Consider the following 20,751-nt stretch of genomic DNA (forward strand, 5'->3'; position numbering starts at 1 on the left):
AGAGTGAGAGATAGAACAAATAGCAGATGCAGACAAATATTAGAATTATTGGAAATATAAAATGAGTATAACTAACAAAATTATGCAAAATAAAATATGAAATAAAAAACATGAGTAAGGTCCAAGCATCTATCAAAGATGAGCAGGCATAGTTCCATAAAAGTAAAATTGAGCTTCTAGAAAAGAAAAATATAGTCAGTGAAATTAAAGCTAAGTTCATAAATTAACTGTTTGAGAGAATTAATAAGCTAGAAGATATAAATTCAGAAATCACACAACTGGTGCTCACAAAAGCAAAGGGGTAGAAAGTACAAAAGAAAAGTTGAGAGACCTGGAAAATAGAATGAGCTTCTCCAACACATACCTAATCAAAGTCCTGGAAAATATAACAGACTGAGGAGAGGCAATATCTAAATGGTAATGGCTGAGAATCCCAGGAGAACTAATGAACTCTCCTCAGGAACTCCAACAAATCTCAAATAAGATAAACTATCATATGTATGTACAAAATAAGAAAAGTGGCAGAGCACTGGTGCTAAGATTGCAGGTGATTTTTATATCTTTCTTTATGTAATTCTGTACTCAATTCAAGTAGGAGATAGAGATAGGAGGGGGAAGGAGAAAGAGAGAGGATTCCGGGAGCTGTATTTGGTTACAGTGATACCATTAAATGGGAACAGAGTGTGAATCAGGGAAGGTTGCTGGGTGATGGAAGCAGAGAAAGGGAAGAGACTTGGTGGGGGTGCCCATTCAAGCCCTCTCCATGGAAAGAGCGTCTTGATATAGCATAATTACTTGATTGGTCTATTGAAGAAAAAGCGCACGTTATTACACAATCCTAACACTGTTAAACATTTAAATCATATAATGGAAGCCTGAACTATGTTAAATTTGCTGAATGTAATACAGGAAGGCCTCCTGATAACCAAGCACTGGCCTCCAGCTGGTGCCAAGCCTGACCTCAATTTGTTCACACCAATGAAAACTTTATCATGTAGTGTATCTTACATTAATCTTACAACACTTGGAAAGTGAGGTATGCTTATCATCATTTTATAAATGTGAAAACCTAAGACAAAATTTGACTTGTCTAGGATCACACAGAAATGAAATGGGGAAGCCAGTACTTGAGCCCACATCTTGCTCTCTCTCGCCAATGCCCCATGTCCCCTAGTGTATATTTGCTTCCTCCCATGTGCCAAGCACTCATCTCCAATCCTAAAACCAGCACCACAATGTAACAAACACTCTGCTCTCTTCAATCTGTCCCAGCTCTGAGGCATTTATCAATCTGATTTCTGAGACACCAACCTTCGCCAAGATGGTTCCACTATCTCAGTGAGGAAATCAATATCCAAAACAGCTTGAGAATGAACACATGCCAATACACAAAGAAGCATGTTCAAGTGCAAACAAATTAGCCTCAAGGAAGAAGAACATGAATTGCATGTGGAAAAGTCTCCTTCAAGGAAGTCTCTATGAAATCTCTTAGATGACCTTTGCAAGAACATTTGGCTTAACGTATCAAACATTAGCCAGAAAAGGAGCTAGAGAAGCCCATTTGAAGGGACAGAAGTAGGAGGCAGCAAAAAGAGGTGTTCTTCGGGGTAAGTATAATTATAGAAGATTGTAAGAGGAGATGCAATTCTGTAGATCAAGCTAATGGGAGGCTTTTTGAGATAATGGCCTAAGAAATTGGTATCTGATTTTGTGGACAAATGTCTTAAGGTTCAACTGTGATTGACATCCAGTATGTAAGGTTGGTGTTTGATCTTTCCCTTTGCAAGCCAAAATGCCACTTTATCACTTATTTCTCTCTATGATAATTAAAAAACTACCCAGTAAAACAGTTTTTTCTGCTAATTTGGAGGCTTTTTGTTGAAACCTCAGGTGCAGGTACGCTTTTTCTTTCTCCATATATTAAAGACTATTGAATTCAGATTACACAAAACACCAGATCGCTCAGCTGTAAAGCTGAGTGCTCCATAGGTTTCCACACATAAGTGTTCATTTCACAATTACTTTGAAGAAATATCACATGACCATTTTGACCAATGATATTTGAATCAATGATTATGAGTCTTCTACTGGTATAGTTGATATATGTTAGAGTACTTCTGAAAATTGATTTTGATCAATGTTTTGAAGAGAATTTAGTTAAAAGCTCAATGAAAAGTGACTGTAGGATTAAATATACATATAAACCACAGAATTATTTAAATTATCAAATTATTTCTTGATACTTAAAAAGAGCTGTTATATATATAACACATACACATGTATATACATGTATGTGTATATGTATATATGTACATACATGTACACATGTCTATAAGTTCTCAGATTTTGATTCTAGCAAGGATTTAAAATGATGAAATGATAGGTGAAATTATTTTTGACCAAAATATATTCAACAGACATTTATTGAGGGCCTTGCTGCCAGGCACAGGGTCAAAATCAAAATCATTGTCAGTTTAAGTTTGTTGATGTAGACATATCATTCATTCTGACTTTAGTCTTTTACTGAAATTATTATATGTTGTAAAAAAATGCATGAATGTAAATTATAGAACTAATTCAAGAAATATGTATTTTCCACATGTCAGCAAATTTATGTGATGAAACGTAAAATCCCTCTTTACAGTTAGTCAATGAAATAAATGCCAACACAATTCATATTGTGTACATTTATGATACACTCTCACTATAAAACTAAGGTAATTAATTTTCTGGAACTAGATTTTGATTGGTAAGTTCAGCCTTAAAAGACTGTTCAGCATGGTATTGTTAGCACACTAAATTATATCTTGGTTCTACTTAAAAACCCCTTCTGCCTCACTACTAAGTACCAAAATATTTATGATTCCACATACTTCTAAGTATATTAAAAATTAAGTATGTTATTATTTAACTGGTTCTAATTCCTCTCCAGCTTGAAACTAGAGGTCTTTTCTCCTCCTTTGCCATGGGTACACTCTGACGCTTCAGTTCAAACAAACCCACCCATATCCTGCAGGGACAGGCCAGAATCTGTCAGCTACTTGTTCTGCTGTGTCTGACATGCAGCAGTACCTGCCAGCCCCTTGCTGGCCACTTCATTCAGGTAGCCTGGGCTTGTGGTGGGCTGCGGCACCCAAGGCAGTTTGATTACAGAAACACAGTGAGAACAGGAAGCAGCAATTCAAGGGGACTGAGGAATTTTCTCCCTAGTGGTGGTTCAGATTATCCAGGAGCATACAAAACTGTACTCAAAGACTGTGAGTCTTTTCTTATGAGCTCTTCCCTCATGAGCCCTTTATTTTACAAACTGCAGAGGGTAGTTGCCAATTTAAAGGTGGCAGAGGGGAGGGATATGTACTAAAGCCAGACCACCTGAGTTCAAATCCTTGCTGTGCCACCCAGTTGCGTATGACCTTAGGTAAGCTGTGCAATTTCTCTGGACCTTGGATTCTCCTTCTAGAGATGCAGTTAACAGTAATTTGTATCCTCACAGTCTGAGAATTTAGTGAGTTAATATTTGTACTTAGTAAGCCCCTGGAGTCACACTGTAGGAACTATAGAAGTATTAGCTAGTATTGTTGCACCTCTGAAAAAGCAGCAATGTAAGAAGCTCTTGAAAGCTAAAGCAATCTTGCAGAGGAAGAGTATTATTCCTCTATTATCAGGACCACTGAGAAACTGAGGCAGGAGCGACCTTGTGGTACGGCTGCATTTCAGGAGTGCGTTAGCCAAAATGGAAGCACTGGCCATGTTTTCCAAAGACCAGAAGATTAACTAGCTCTGGGCTTTGGTTTATTCTTGGAGTCATAAATAAAGTCATAGTCATGGACTTTGGACACTTAATCAAGTGAACTTTTAACTTCTTCCATACAGCCTAAAAAGCTACAGAAAACATTTACAAGTATACTTCATTTTACTGTGCTTTGCAGATGTTTGTTTTTTTTCTATTGTTTTTTTTTTTTACAAATTAAAGGTTTATGGCAATCCTACATCAAGCAAGTCCATTGGTACCATTTTTCTAATACCTTTTGCTCACTTTGTGTCTTTGCATCACATCTTGGTAATTCTTGCAGTATTTCAAACTTTTTCATGGTTACTCTATTTGTTATGGTGATCTGTAATCAGTGATTATGACTTACTGAAAAGCTCAGATGATGGTTAGTATTTTTTAGCAAAGGCATATTTTTAAATTAAGGTATGTACATTGATTTTTTTAGACAAAATCCTATTGCCCACCTACTAGACTACAGTGTAGTGTAAACATAACTTTTCTACACACTAGGAAATAAAAAAAATCATATGATTCACTTTATTGTGATATTCACCTTATTGCAGTGGTCTGGAACCAAGCCTGCAATCCCTCTGAAGTATGCCTGTATTAATAATATATATTAAAGACAACTGCTCGTTTAGCAAGCACTGTCCCTGGAATGAAAAATCAGATATTAAATGTTTATTAAACTCTGATTTCATTGATAATTCTTTAAATTTAAGGAAAGATTAGGGTCACTTCTGTGAAGTTTAGTTAACTTTTACTTCTTTACACATTATGATTTTATTAGTTATCTTAGGGCAGTTTCAAATAATTTCATCATACTTGGTCTTCGTTTACTTGCTCACTGGTGTGAGTAATTTTCAATATGTTGCCAAACAGCCTGTGGCAAATGAAAGTGCAAGTTGCATATATTAGAGTTTTTTGTTTGAGCTCAGTGCAACAAAAAACAAATTATGATGAAAACCCAACTTCACTGAATTTCAGGCATTTATATAACGGATTAAAAAATACACCTTTTTCTATAATTAAGAAAACAAATTTGACCTACATATTTGGGAGGAAAATAGAGCAAAGCACATGTCATAATCATTTTCAACTAAAGAAAACAAATTTGACCTACATATTTGGGAGGAAAATAGAGCAAAGCATATGTCATAATCATTTTCAACTTTACTTTATTGTTACCTATGTTATTTTTTTGCTCCCCAATCTGCCTAAAGTCTTTTAATATACCACTTATTTTGTTGATAATGACTACCTAGAGCTCAACTTTTTCATAAATATATGAAATTCTTTTATGTGGAATTTCATGCACATTTGATATTTAAATCACTGCCAATTTTCTATTTTGTTTTAACATAAATGTAATGCAAAGAAAAGGTAGTTGAATATTTTCTATTTGATATTTAAATCACTGCCAATTTTCTATTTTGTTTTAACATAAATGTAATGCAAAGAAAAGGTAGTTGAATATTTTCTATTTGATATTTAAATCACTGCCAATTTTCTATTTTGTTTTAACATAAATGTAATGCAAAGAAAAGGTAGTTGAATATTTTCTATTTGATATTTAAATCACTGCCAATTTTCTATTTTGTTTTAACATAAATGTAATGCAAAGAAAAGGTAGTTGAATATTTTCTATTTGATATTTAAATCACTGCCAATTTTCTATTTTGTTTTAACATAAATGTAATGCAAAGAAAAGGTAGTTGAATGTTTTCTATTTGATATTTAAATCACTGCCAATTTTCTATTTTAACATACATGTAATGCAAAGAAAAGGTAGTTGAATGTTTTCTAAACTCGAGGGAGACTTATTTTTTCTGTGACATTACTGAAAAATTTGGGGATACACCAACCACCAGGGATTTTCAGAGATTCACACGTGTGCAAGGTCCTCCAAAGTGCTTCCAAAACTGGGCACGAAGGCTTTTCTGCTGTGTGGCACGCACATCATTCAGCCTCAAAGAACTCAGACCCTTCCTTCAAATGTAAAATACATTTCACAGGGTCCCATTAAATGATCCCATTAAATGACACCTTGTGTATTAATACTCCATTATGCACTCGACTGGAGAAGTGAATGATCTGCAGACTCATTCCTTCACGTTCACCCTCTGTGTCAACTGTTTGGGAGAAAGTAGTCACCCGGGTGTCTTCCTCCGTTTTCTCGAGTAAAATTTCAGAGCGTTCCTTCTTTCAGTCAACGAAGCGTGCCGAAGGCTGGTCTGGACCAGCCACGCATCCCTATCAAACGCATTTAACCTTCGCGCGCGCAGGTCTCTGGCCTCTCTGGACAAGTCTCCCGTGCCATTCCCATGCGTTTTCTTTGCAGGTGCTCCAGGAGGCGCGGCTCGAGGCCGGAGCTGCGCTCCTGCGAGGCGGGCCAGCTCCCTGGCCTTCCTCAGCCTACCCTCCAGGTTCTGCGCCCCTGGGCGTGGCAATGGTGCAAACTTGCCGGGAGTCCAGCTCCGGCAGCGGGGAGTCGCGACACCTGGGGCACTTTTCTGGAAGCTGCTGCCATCCCGCCCTTCCCCCAGCCTCCGCCGGGGTGTTTATCTTTGCCTCAGCTACTGGCTCTTTCCTCTTTCACTTTTCTTTTCGCTGAAGGTTGGGACTCCCTGGGTTCAGGGCGCCCAGGGGAGCCCCAGCCTACTCGCTCGCAGCAGTCGCAGCCCAAGACCAGGGCAGGGTGCCGGGTGGCCGCCCCCGGCCCTGCAGCCCGGACTCCATGGAGGTACAGAGTGGCGCTTTGAGGGAGGTGACGGTGGCTGGAAGGGCGTTGGAATTTTCCCCGCTCCGGCAGGACCTACCCGTTGTCCGCCGCCCCGCCCTCTTAGGGGAAACACTTGACCGTGTCTTCAGTTCTCGGTTGCGCTACTTGCAGAGGTTTTTCCCCTTCTGACCCTTTATTCCTCTCGTGCACTGTCGCCATCCTCCGCTTCCAGAGGAGCTCAGATTGCGGCTCCCCAGTGCACTGGGCGTTGCTGGCTGTGGGCGACCGGGAGGCTGCGCTCGGTTCTGTGCGCTCCGCCGACTCCGCAGCAGGCTGCCGGAGGGTGGGGGACGTGGTCCTGGCTGTCGCTGCCTCCTCCCCGTGTCGGAGGAGACGCGGTCTGACAACACAGAGCGCTGAGTCCTGCAACTACCTAATCCAGCTCAGAAAGTTTAGAAAGGTACCGCAGCTTTGCACTTCTTTGCCCACTCCCAAACTTCCTGCCGGCCAGTGCAAACTTGGGTGTGAGCCTGCGCGTCTGTCTCCCTCTTTGCAAAATCAAATTACCATCTTCTTTGATCAGGACGCTTGTGTTCCTAGGGAGAGGAATTTTCAGGAATGATCACTGTTGGGTATTCGGGCCTGGGTCTATATTATTAGTTCCAACACTGGACAAGCACTTCTTTCTTAGAAAAGCTGTATTAGAAACTTGGAAGAAATGCAGGAGACTTGTAGTGCAATAAAATGCTTATTTAAGGTGGATTTCAACGAAATCTTGTTAATTTTTTCAAGTGTTGCTCGACGGCATATAGCAACTGTACAATTCACTTGAATTTGTGTAATTCCATGTATTTAAGATTTTGTTAACTTCTACGTATGTATAAGATAAGATTATTCTTAAATAATGCTTATAACAGATTCTTAAACATGGTGAGTCAGAAATTTCAAAACTTGTGATAAAGTGGTTGTCACTAGCTGTTGTCTAATGTTATGATACTATGGCATCTTGTAACAGGCAAACTCATCTTGTCAGTGTTCCTAAAGACACTTTATTGATGCGGCTGAATAAATAAGTCATATATGAATGGTTACAGCCTCCTGCTGTGGCAGAGGCTGCCAGGTGAGCTATCCTACTGAGAGCAAGAAGCTACAATGTAGATTAAAATATTAACTGTCATTTTATTAAAAAACAGTGGGGTAGGCATGGTAGTGGAGGGAGGAGGCTCAAAGAAAAAATAGATACATGAAGGAAAGGACTGAAGACAAAGTAATAACCATTCTAGATGTAAACAGTGATGAAAATTAAAAATTTTAGTTAATAAGGAGTCTCAGAAAGTTCTGAAAGTTTATGATGATTGTATTTTAATGTCACATCCTTATATCTCTCCCTCTGTTTTCTCCTTTCCAAGTTTTAGTGATACTCGGAATGGCTTTCCTGAAGTGTTGTTGGCGCTGTGGCAGTGACAGAGTGACAGAGTGGGGTTAGGCTGGTCACTGGCCTTGCGCCTCATATAGACAGAGTGTTTCCATACTTTGGATTCACTGCTCTGTGCTCATTTGCAGTGGAAACTTCAGAACCTGATTTGAAGCTATAGTTCGGGAATTTGGAATTTTCCTGCAGATTACTGGTGGGTTTAAGAAAAACAATTTGATGCTTTTTGTTTTAGTTCATGAGATTAATACATAAATTTCAACAGCTATATCACAAAACATAATGTTTGTCAGTGAAATACATGTTTATAAACTTCATCGGATGGTGGAGAAAAACAGTGGCTTAAGGTTGATTGAAATAGAGTTTGATAATGGAAAGATTTCAAACCCTAAAAGGTTCTCCATGTCAGATTTTCTGTCTGCATGTACTTCACGAAGGCTGTGAATGAAGCCCTGAAATGTTGGGTATAAGTGGACTTTTTTTGAGGAAAATATCCATAATTCAGCTTTTAAATGGGTCTCAGATCCAAAACAGTTTAAATCATTTTAGAACTTAGTAGATTTTTTTCTTCCTGTCACTTTTAGAGTCTACTGTTAAGTTTTGTTCAGTAAGTAACTGTTCTTTTGAAGGTTAGTTAATGACAATACAGAGATTACTATGTTTAGGCCCACTTGAGTTATGGGATATTGTATGAATCATAGCTAATATTTGGTGAGCTATTACATATCAGACATTGTTTAAAGTATGTATGTATTTTTAAAACTCCTCATAATAAACTTTAAAACATTACATTTTTTAGTTGAAGAAACTGAAGTATAGAGTAATTAAATAACTCTCCCAAGTTACAAAGCTAGAAAGTGGTAGAGCTGGGATTTGAACCCAAATTTAAGATCTCTGTTGTTTATGAAGGATGATGTATTTCCATAGAAATATTTCTCACAATTTGACAGTTATGATCAACCACTATTTTTCATTTTGATGCAGAGTATCATAATGGTAGAATGTTGGTTTTAACGTAATGATTATGTGGCATTCTGTTATTGACAATACTAATTATATACTTAAAGATTATCTTTATAATCAAATAATATCCACATGAGTGTCTGTACGTGTTTGGTCCCTTGGAGAAATTTCTCTTATGGTGCTCTAAAGAAAATATTTGTTTAATTTATATCAGTTTTTGCTGATAGAGCTTAACAAACAGTAAGCACATGTGGATTGATCTATGTGTCTGTATCTATTACCCGTCTGTCCATCCATCAAAATAGAGGCTGAGATTCATGGAAAGATCAGAACAGACTTGCTCATTAGATCACAACGGATGTGGTGTAGTCAACTATTTGAGAAGTGCCCTCTTTGGAAGGCTTTATGGTATAAGGGTTGTCAAAAAGCCAACATCTTTCTTTAGTTCAATATTAGCTCTTAGATTTATTTGCCCAGTGATTATGGGTTACTGCATGAGGCTGTTGAGGCTGAATGTAGCTTAAGTGCTTGCTGCTATCCTATTGGCATGGATTGGATGTGAAAATTACATAGGGAAATTGAAAGAACATTTGTGGCTTTAGCTAATAGTGGAATATATTCACTACTAAACTATTTAATGGTGAATTTTGCTAATTAGCTATGATCAATTATATATATTTATTTATTACTATTTATTACTTTGCTTTAGGTCAAAGAATGTTATCCTTTTTGTTTGTTTGTTTTAAGTTATTCAGTGCTAAAATCAGAAATAGGAAATAAGAAGTTCTTTGAACTCAGTTCAATTCATTAATGTTATTTGTACATATTTTGTATCTAGAGGCACGGTATGTGTATGTGTTTATTTCCCAGTGTCTTATTCCACTGCAAGCCTAGTAGTGCTTTGTGGCTCATTTTTAGAAAGGCAGAGGGCTGTATAAAAACGTATTAAAAAGTCCGAATGTCTATTAGCTAACCATTTTCTAACTAAGTTGTTTCTTCTCCAAATGTGAAGCTTCCTCCAAGTGTTGGCAGGATACATAGATGAACAGGAGAGGGATAGAAAGTATTTTGTTGCAAAAAGGAATTGAAACTGAAAATGATCCTAGAAGAGAAAAATAATGATGGTTGTAAGATTGTTGAGAGCTACTTACCATACCTACGGAGCCCAGTGACATATTTAATTATCCTTGTATCGTTTCATTCTCTTCACTGGGCATTTTGCTCATATACCTTCAAACAGAAATTTGAGAAACAGAATACTCCTTGCACACTGTTAACACTGACCTCTAGAACTTTCAAATAATTATTATTTAATTGAACATTTTACAGCATATTTTTCCAGCGTCTTTTCTTACTCCTCAGCAACAAAAAGTATATGAATTTAAATTCAATTAAACATGGTTTTATTGTAAAAAATCTTTGTTATTTTAAATATTATTTGTATACAATTAGCCAAAATAATCCATTTACATTTGATAAGTAATCATGAGGCATAAAACTAAACTATGTTGTAAACTATATCAGAGACATAGATAGGGGTAGTGTTGCTATCAATGCTTTAATTAAAGAAAGTTTCTCTAATATCAGTTTTTCAAATTGCCCCATTACTTGGCACCCTGGAGAGTTGAGGCACATAGTGAGATTCTGGATAGGGGAGAGACAGGCCTTTCTTTGGTAAAATGGCAGAAGGGTGATTATAAAAGAGGAAGTAAGAAAGAGAACTTGCTAGAAATCGCTCGCCTCAGGCACATTTCAGGCATATCATTTATAAAAAGGGGTGCCTATGGATTGGGAACTGGTTCCTTTAGACCTCTCTGTGCCTGTATAGACCTTGGAAAGTAATGGGGTTCCCAGAGGTGCCTGTTCTTCACTTTGAAGATCTCTGATCTGGTTCAACCTTATCACCCACTTGCTGCCCTTGGTTTCTGGATTACCATGGCTCACTGCAACTGAAACGAAGTGTGGGGAGGCAGGCAGGGAATAGTAAAGACCAAGTCTGGCTGCAGTAAAGGCTCCCCACCAAGAACAGTGGGGAAATAGTTTCCAGGGCTTGGGGCTTGGATAGCATGCAGCCTGGCTCCTCTTCTGACCTTGGCTCCGGTCCATGTCTTTTGTGATCTAGACACACCTGCTACTCCTCTTCACACTGTGTCATCCTTCATGTGATCTGCTCAAAATACCCACTCTCTGTAACTTTTGCTGCCCCCTTCTACTGTCCAGACAGAATTATTTTATCCCTTATATGATTTACTTAGTGCTATCTACATTCCCCTTTTATCTCCGTAAATTCACCTTAGTATATATCTGCCTCTACAGTTAACACTTTGAATAAAGACATGACGATGTGACTGTCCCGTGTGCCCAGCCAAGGGTTGGTCACATAGTTGACTTGGATTGACTTCATTGAGAGTCAGACCATTCAATAGTTGACAGCTAAGCAGAGGAATTTAAAATAGGCTGGAAACAAATGTAACATAGCAAAATATTGTTGCATATTATAATAAAAATAGTATTTGGGGAAAATTAGTCTGAGGTAGGAGTTGTTGAAGAAAAAACAAATTAAGAGATGAGGAAAACAGCCAGAAGAGTATCACAGCCCTTCTAGTGTGCACTCTCATCCCTGTTACCTTCTCGAGGACACAGCTCTAGCGATTACCCTTTCTCTCCATCATTGGCTTTTTCCTCTCTCTGATGGGTCTAACCTGTCACTATACAACCATGCTATAATTACCCCCCCCCCCAAAAACCTCTCTTGACCTCATGTTTCTCTTCAGCTACCTCCTGGTTCTTCTTTCCCTATATTATAGGAAAACTTGCAAAGCCAGTTTCTTTCTTTTCATTTTGTCTTGAATCAGCCAGGCTGCCACCTCACTGCCCTGTGCACCCTGCCATTGGATACAGAGGTCCGTGCTTGGTCCCCTGCCTGTGTGCCCCTCAGCAGGGCCTGGGGCTCTTCATTCGGCTTCCAGGTTACTCCTCTCCTTATTCTCCTCCTACCTCGCCAGCATCCATTTCAGTCCTTTTGCTGGTTCCTTATTTCTCTAACCTCAAAATACAGGAGTCTGAGGGCTCAGTCCTTGAACCTTTCTCTATTTTTACTCAATTTCTGGGTGACTGCATCCACCCTCAAGGCTTTTAATACCTCTCTATACTTGCGATTTATCTCTGGTCATGACATGTCCCTGAACTACACACTCATATACGCATCTAATAACATCTCCTGAGTAGATACCTAGTATTCATTCACTGGCTCCCTGACTTGACTTCTCAGAACTGCTTCTCCCATTTCCTGTCCCATCTTACTTGATGACCGCTCCATTCTTTTAGTTGCATAGATAATCAATCGGTGAATCTTTTGAGTTGTCCTCTTTTTCTCTTGCCCCACATTTAAATAATTTAGCTGTCCCTTTAAATATGACCCACATCTGCCCTTCTCACCATCATTGCTGATCACTCCTGGGTCCAAGCGCTGCCACCAGTTCCCCTGGCATTATTGCCAGAGCTGGTGTCCTTGCTGCTACACCTATACCTCCATCCTCTTCCCACCTCCAGTCTGTCGGTAACACAACGCAGCAGCCAGAGTGTTTCAGTAACCCGTTTTCAGTTATCTGCCCTGCCTGCATTAAACAAACAACACCACCCCCACCCCGCCGCACATAAAAGACCACCCCAGAACTCAATGGCTAAAAAAACAATAGTTTGTTATTTGTCATGATTCTGTGAGTTGAGCTACGTTCAGCTGGTTGGCTCCTCTTAGGCTCCTGGGAACGAAACATCCAAAAAGGTTTCTTCATTCATTTGTCTGCAGGGCAGCTGGGCTGGCTGGAAAGTTAAGGGCCCCTCCTTTGATTCTTTCTTTCTTTTCCATAAGAAATAACTTGTTAACAGTTCAATAGTCTGCTTCCTGCTCCTAAAGTGTTAGGAATCTAGAAACCTTTTGTGTCTTTTTTTAAATGGTGGTGCTTTTTTAGTAATAATTTTCATATAAACCTTAGGGGTTTCCTGTAAAATTTTTGAGACTCACTCCATTAGAAAAAGACACAGCGATAAAACTCTTAAAAGAGGCTCTTTGCTTTGGGTGCAAGTTGGAATGCTGTAGGGAAAACCTTAAAGGTTTTTAGAAGCGCTGTTTACTTGCTGCTGGTCTGTGAGGTGCTACCTTAAATCTTTCCGAGGTCTTGAGGGATCTTCCAACCATATGCTTGATTTGTTCGAGAGCACATGGTACTAATAGATCTTAGATTTGATCTTTGTCATAAGACTGCGCCTTTCTTTGAGAACCTTGTTTCTTCCTGTAAAGACAAAAATGACAGTGTTTTATTTTCCAACGTAGCAAGTCTTGGATTGAATGATTTGTCTAAATTCTGCTAGAACATTTTAGTTCATCTTTCTTTTCCTGTAATTAATCTTAGGAGACTAAATGAAGCCAGTGATCACATTCACAAATCTTCTTAGCTATGTGTACAAGTTCAGTAGATACATTTTCTTTTACCTTATTGCAAGAGACATAGTTGCCAATCATTACGGCACTACATGATTGCCCTCTCCCATCTCCCCCTTTCTAGCTTCACTAACAGGGCTCTTGTTACTCCTCAGGTGTTTACCAACCACCTGGTTTCATATCAGTTTCAGGGTCAGTTACTAATTGCCATGTAATAAACTACCCCAGCATTTAGGGGTGTAAAATAAGAACCATTTTATTTGTTGCAAATTTTGAGGTTAGAAATTTTGATGGGACACAGTGGCAATGACTTATCTCTATTTCACGACGTCTGTGGTCTCAGCTGGTATGACTCCAGTGGTCAAGGATTACCTGAGATGTCCCAGGTCACTGGGTCCGATTATATAGGGCCTCAATTCTGGCTGTTGGCTGGGTTCCTTAGTTCTCTTCCACTTGCCTTTCCACATGGCTAGACTGGGCTTTCTCACAGCATGTGGTCTCAGGGAAGTCAGGCTCCTTACAGAGTCTCCAGCTTCTGTAAAAGAGGAAGTGGGAGCTGCAAATGCTGTTAAGGCCTGGGTTGGGATTTCCCAGAATGTCACGTTTGTCTCATTACACTAGAAAAAGTGAGTTCGAAGAAGGCCTTCCCAGATTCAAGAGAAGATGACATAGATGCTGCCTCTTGCTGGGTAGTATGTCATGCTTGCTCATGGAGGGATGATGCTGATAGATGGCAGCCGTCTTTGAAGATTATCAGCCACACATTGTGATCATGTTAAAACAGGTCATGCCTCTCCTCTATTCGAAACCCTCCATTGCATTCTCATTTCACTTCTATAAAAGCCAAATTCCATTTGCAATGGTTAGTAAGGCTCTAAGTATGTGTGCTCTGCTATCTCATCTACTATTCTTCTTTAGCTCACTGATTCAGCCACACTGACAACCTTTGTATCCATCAGCCGCAATGCTTTGTTCTTACCTAAGCATCTTTGCCCCTGCTGCCACCCCTGCCTAGAATGCTCTTCTCTCAGATCTGGCCTGCTTACCCCTCACCTCACCTCATTCAGGGCTTGGCTCACAGTGTCTTTGCAGTGAGGCTTTGCCTGATTGACATACTTCATACTGAGCTCCCACCAGCACTCTGCTTAAACTCTTCTCCAAACCCTGCTAACTATCTGACATACTGCTAGGTTTATAGTACTCTCTTCAAAACTCTCAAGTTCAAATGTGTTTGGAATTCATATTTTTTTTCAGTTATTGGAAGGCAGTTGTTATGAACTGAATTGTATCTTTGTCCCCCATGCTAGAGAGGTTTACTATTTTAGCAACTTTCAAATACACAATGGTCACCATGCTGTACATCATATCCCCACAACTTATTTATAACTGGAAGTTTGTATCTTTGACTTCCTTTACCATGCCATCACCCTCCCACCCTCCCACCCTGGCAGCTACCAATCTGTTCTCTGTATCTACACGGTCATTTTTCTGTTTTTGGTTTTTGTTCATTTGTTTTTAGTTTAACATACTTATCTTTAAAGAATCATTTCTTGTATGGAGTTCTAAAACCCCAACTTTACCTCCTCTCTAGCCCCCTGGAAAATTGGCCACATCGCGCCTTTGTGCTGTCTCAACCGGAGGGATACCTCTCTAATAGTATCTGTAGTATTTTTCTGTACTGGCTTGTATTCAGATTGCCTTTCTCCTTAGGTAAAAGATAAAGGATGACAACAATTGTGATGGTGAGTTAGAGTTAAGGGCTGAAGTTGGGGAGATACTGCGTGTGTCCTTCTGTGTTTAGCACCTTGCCTGGCACATCATAGACCTTGAATAATGTTATTTTTGTTGCCAGTCATCTATCATATTACTGAGGGGTCAAATACTGTACTGAGGAAAGAAGTTTGACTAGATTTTCCTGGAAGTAAATCATCAGTGATTACATAGCTGTTGGAAAACCATTCCCAGCATGTTCCTGATTGTCAGGATTAGGAAAGGAAATAGAATTTCCTCAGGGCCTAATTTGGACCAGGCTACAGATAAAATCTTTACATTAATTTTAGGATGGTCCTTAAGAGCTTTTTAGAACTAAAGAAAAAATAAGGCTTTATAATGTTTTGTGCCAGTTTTATTATTAAGGGAATAATTTTATAAATTGAAAAGTAAAGCTGCAGTACATGAAACTAGAAACAAGTCATACCCTATTCTCTAAATTCCTTCAAAGAGAAATTCTTTCATTTTCTTAATTCTATTTGCCAAATATTTTGAAAACAAAATGATCTCAGTAGTACAAAAAAGATGAAATTTTATAAAAATAGTAGTATTGTTAATATTTAATTTATTTAGTGCTACTCCTGAGAATCCAAGGGAACAAATAACAGGCATAACAACTTTATTATGTCAGTTTAAAACTTGCAATAACCTGAAATGTCAATTTGTATTTTATATCATTAGATTCCATGACTGGAAAACAAGATCCTTGTTCTCATTGTTCTGTGAAGGAACTCTAAAACTTCAAACATGTGGTTTTACGATGGCTTATTAGATTTGATACTGAGGTGTTTCTCTTCTAAACCTTAACCTTTCTAATTCAAGGGACATTTCTCTGCCTGTGCAGTTTATAAAACATTGGCTTCCAGACTATGGTTCTGAATCAGTGGGCTAACTATAGATACCAGAAGCCCTCCTGAATCATAGCAGATATTTATTGAGAACTTTCTTTGCGCATGGCTCTCTTGCAAGTGCTGTGAAGGATATTAAGATGAGCAAAATGAGACTCCTTTCAGGAACTTATTGTCTGGTGGAGCAGGTAACACTTGTATATGAAGAGCTGAATTATCCAGTGCACAGAATGGACTGTCCATTCTCTAAACAAGCCATGCTTTCTTTCACTGCTAAACATGTGAATATACACACCCCTCATTGGGAGTGCACTGTTTCATTCCATGTCTTTTCCCTGCCCCTTTCTCCTGACCCATTTACCTGGTCCAGAAGTCTCAGTCTGATGTTTTTCTTTGGCAACATTTTTCTTAACCTCTAGTATTGGGTTAGGGATCTCTCATTCTATACTTCATTTAGTAAATATTTCAAGAGTTAACATTTATTGTTAGCCATGGGCCAATTACTTTAACTTGTGTAATGGTCCCAAAGTCCTTGAGGGGCTTTCCTCATCACTTTGAGGGGATTACACTGAGGCACCAGGGCTTCAGCTAACTTGCCCACAATCCACAATCAGGTGTCCCCAGAGCCTATACTCTTCACCTAGAAGTGCTACCTCACTGCACAAACTATAAGAGGCATAAAGATTCAAAAGTAGGAGATAAAATTATCATTATTTATAAATGACAGCCATGGAAATTAACAAACTACTAAAACTAATAAATGAGTTTAGCATGATTGCCAGGCAGAATACCAACACAAGATCAATAGCGTTTTTCAATATAAATAAAATATTAGCTAACATAACACAACAATAAAACACACAGCACAATTTCCCCGGCAGGAAGACAATTTTACCATGATTAAATAAGTCTTACTTGAGGATTGTATAGGATGGTCTGATATTAGAAAATCTAACAATATAATCTTAATGGATGCAGAAAAAGTTATTTCCAAGCTCTTAGATAAGACCTTGATAAAATTAGATGGGAGCTACCAAGTGAATGAATGAATGAATGAATGAATGACAACTACTGAAAAGCTCCTAGTAAACCTCATACTTAATACAGAACTTAAAAAGAATTTCTTTTAGTGGGAACCCTGAGGATGTTAGTATCAGTGCAACTAGCAGAATATTGATGACAAAGATAATGATTGCAGTCCTTTTTCCAGAGTACTTACTATGTGCCAAGCACTATTATAAGTGCTTTATATGTTTTGTTTATTGAAAGAGCAGTGAACTTTAGGTTCTTTATTATCTTGGCTTTCTGTATCTTTTTGCTTCCTCCAGAAATTATTTAAAACGGGGTCAGTAAAGTGTGACTTTTTTTGAGCTCTTACATGCCTGTGAGTATATTAATCTTGCTGCATATTTAAATAATGGTTTGGGTATCTAATTCAAGTACAGCTTATTTTCCTTTGACATTGTGTGGACTATGAATATTTTTTGAAGTTTCTTTTTGGTTTGAATATTCTTGAATGCCAACTGAAATATGCCAGACTGTGAGGGTGTGTTTGTTTTTAATTTATCTTTTTGCCAGTTTATTCTCTTCTTTATTTTGAGGTCTTATGGTTATAATTTTTGGAAAAATATTGATTGTTACTTTCTCATTTATTTCTTTTATTTATATATTTTTCAGACCAAAAGTAGACAGAAGTTGAAATTTCTACTTTCATCCTCCATGTCACTTGACTTCCTTCATTTTCCCCCATGTAATGTTATTCCTAATGCCATCCAGGATACTGCTAATCCAATTGTACAGCCCATTCTTTCACTCTTCAGTGGTATTTGTCTGGCATTCAAGCTATCTACTTAATTCTTTACTTTATCATTTTTGTTTTTTAAATATTTATTATACTCTATTATTTCTGCATAGTTTCTTGCTCTTGGTTCATGTTTCCAAAATCCCCCTTACTACTCTACAAGTTATTATTCTTTTAAATCCTTGTATTACCCATTCCACTAGGCTTTTCTCATTTGGCATACATTTCTCCAGTTTTGTCCCTCTTTATAGAGTTTCCACTGTATATTCTTCCCCATGAATTTCTCTCTCCCTCTCTTTTTTTATTAAAGTATCACTGATACACAATTTTGTGAAGGTTTCATGTGAACAACATTGTTTTCGACATTCACCCATATTATCAAGTCCTCATCCTCCCTCCCCCACTACAGTCAGAGCTTCTCTCTTTTAAATTAAGATCATCATTGGCTAGTGTTATCAGCCAATGACAAAAACCTTGGTCTTCCAAATGGGTTGGTGTGGGTGCCCTTCAGGTTGAAGAGACTAGACTGCTGTATTATGGATTTAACTCCATGACTCTCCATTCTTCCGATGCCTCATTCCCAGTCTCTTGTGCCTAGTGATGTGGTAGTGATGGGATGAGCATACTTAGATCCAGAGTGGGCTTCTGCAAAAAAATCGTGTTGGCAATTTTACAGGTTCTGCGTGCCCCACATTCCAGGCCTCACCAGCAAGTATCACCAAGGTCGACATGCAGTGAAGCAGGGATCTCCCGACCCAGCTTTCAGGGAGAACAAGGGAGAGAACAGGACATGCCATTGAGAGCTTTCTTCCTCATCATGTCCTCCTCTTTTGTCTCCTTGACTCTGTCCAGCTCTGAGCCACCAAACTGAGATACAATTTCTTTCCTTTCCCAAGGGATTTTCATAGATTTGACATTAATTCCTGATCATGGCTTAGCATTCCACAAACCACCTTATTTCTCAGGAATCTACAGGGTGGATTTCCAAAGAGGGAGCCAACTGCCCTTGCTGGTTCTTCATGTAACTAGGAACTGCCTGGGATTGATTGTTGTCTCTGCTCTCAACTGATTCACTCAAGAAAGAGTAGATAAGTAACTATGTGGTGATATTCATAACTGTTATCATCAAGCCACGCTGGGCAAAAGTCTCAAATATCTCAGTGAACAGCCAAAGTGTGGTGGCTTAGCTGTGGTGTGAAGGAGATTGTAAAACTTCCATCTTCCCATTCCTTCAAGGTAGAAAGGTATTAATTGGGATAGTGAGTTAGGAGGAAGCAGAGTTGTTCTAGAGCAGTGGTGGGTGGCATGTTGACTTTGGTGTTCTGACCCAGAAAGCGCTCTCGGGAAATAAGCAAAGTCACTTGCATTGTAGCAGCATTTTGCCCGTGGCAGTGTTGGTACAGGACAGTTAGATATAAGGAGTGAAATTAAACCAATTCAAAATCTACTCATACTGCCCTTTGATTATCATCAATACCTACAGAGCTGTAAGCCCTGTGCAGATTGCAATCCTTGATTTTAGGGCTAAGTAGACATGTTTTGAAATTGAAGCTAATATGGAGAGGCAGCACATGACCTGTGCTCCCTGTTAACCAAATGAACTACTGGAGAAGAATTAAACTAGGAATCCAAGACACACAGCAAACCCCAATTTTACCTCTTTGTAGAAAACTGGACAATACGTTTAGTTTCTCTAGGCTTTTTTTCTCTCCTGGAAAATTAAGAGGATTAGACCAGAGGAATTCATTCTTGCACATGTCAGATCCGATTAACATGACTTGAATGAATTTGATCATATGCTGATAACTAACCTGTGACCTTAATAGATATACTTAGGTACTGGGAAGGAACTTTAGACAGACTCCAGTCTGGCCCTTTTAAAGATAAACTGTGGTTAAGAGATATGAAGGGCCTTGCTAAGGTCACATAGCTGTTTAAAGACAGAGCCAAGACCAGGGTCCAAATCTCTAGATTTCTAGTCCATTTCATGATTTTGGTAAGACTAGGTAGACTCCAGATTTCATCAAGGAGCCTTCACTTTCAATATTACATAAACTACAGTTTTTGAAATTGTATCATTCTAACAATGAATAGAATGGAAAGATGGTAGTCTGCATGGAGTCTAGTAAGAGAAGAGATTGTGAACACCACCACCATTGTTGACACAAATCCAAATAGAAACGCTATGTCTATAGAAATTAATGGTCATGGTCCCAGCACTTGGTAGTGACACATTTAATGCTAGTTTCCTAGAAGGCTGTGTTCTATAACTGAATCAAGACAACCTATTCTGTTTTTTATTCTAACCTAGAAGATAGATCCTACATGGCTTTACAATTTCCTTTGTTCCTATTCCATGTTTGTCAAAAAATCTTCTTCTTAGTAATTTGGCCATTTAAGTTAATCATGCAGCCTCTGTTATTTAGGAATGGCTCTGATGCAAGAAGCAGCCACACACTTTTACTTCTTTATGGTCCCCTTACCCCCAGAAAAGGCTCTGAAAAGAAATCTGACATTTTAGACTGCAGATATGCAGCCATTTAGGTCATCCTATAAAAGTACACCCAGAAAAAGGGTGCTAAGGCTGTAACAAATGTGGAATCCCACAGAAGTCATGAGGCATGTTGAGTGTTTACTGATGTCTTTATAGCCCATTTTTCTTTGCATGAAAGCTGAGGATCATGGAAGAAATGATTGAAAGACAGAAAAATGGAAAGCAAAGATGAGAAAGAATAAAGGAATGGCAGTCTATTGGTGGTAGTGGTTTTGGTAACCACTATTCAAATAAGAGTATTTAATGAGACCAGTGAAAGATGAAGTAAATAACTAAAGCTGATTAAGTCTTCTAATTTTGGGGCAGGCAGTCTGTTAGCTGTATCCCAGGGAATTACACATGGCCTTGGTAGAGGAAAAAGAAACAAACGGTGCTGTAGAAGATAGACAAGTTCTGCTGTGCAGTTCAGAGAAAAGGAGGCCAGCAGCCACCTGGACCGCACTGGAAC

At 38.7% G+C, this 20,751-nt stretch overlaps 1 protein-coding gene across 20 annotated transcripts in view; it reads left to right on the forward strand.

The window, feature by feature from the left end:
* Positions 1–6,069: 6,069 nt before the first annotated feature.
* Positions 6,070–20,751, forward strand: part of IL15 (interleukin 15) — a 70,639-nt gene continuing 55,957 nt past the window's right edge. For 4 of the 20 annotated variants that reach the window (XM_057502647.1, XM_057502642.1, XM_057502650.1 and 1 more), the window contains exons 1-2: positions 6,135–6,515; positions 8,058–8,122. Coding sequence is in view for 2 of the 20 variants with exons in the window: in XM_057502654.1 (XP_057358637.1) it covers positions 6,097–6,515; positions 8,058–8,076 (438 nt within the window). In the remaining 18 variants the exon portion in view is untranslated. Of the gene's footprint in view, positions 6,516–6,552; positions 6,955–7,903; positions 8,123–20,751 lie in introns of those variants that run through there. The other 16 variants (XM_057502644.1, XM_057502651.1, XM_057502646.1 and 13 more) reach the window with 8 other exon arrangements.

This window comes from Manis pentadactyla, chromosome 5 (genome assembly GCF_030020395.1).
Source record: "Manis pentadactyla isolate mManPen7 chromosome 5, mManPen7.hap1, whole genome shotgun sequence".
Classification (NCBI taxonomy): Eukaryota; Metazoa; Chordata; class Mammalia; order Pholidota; family Manidae; genus Manis; species Manis pentadactyla.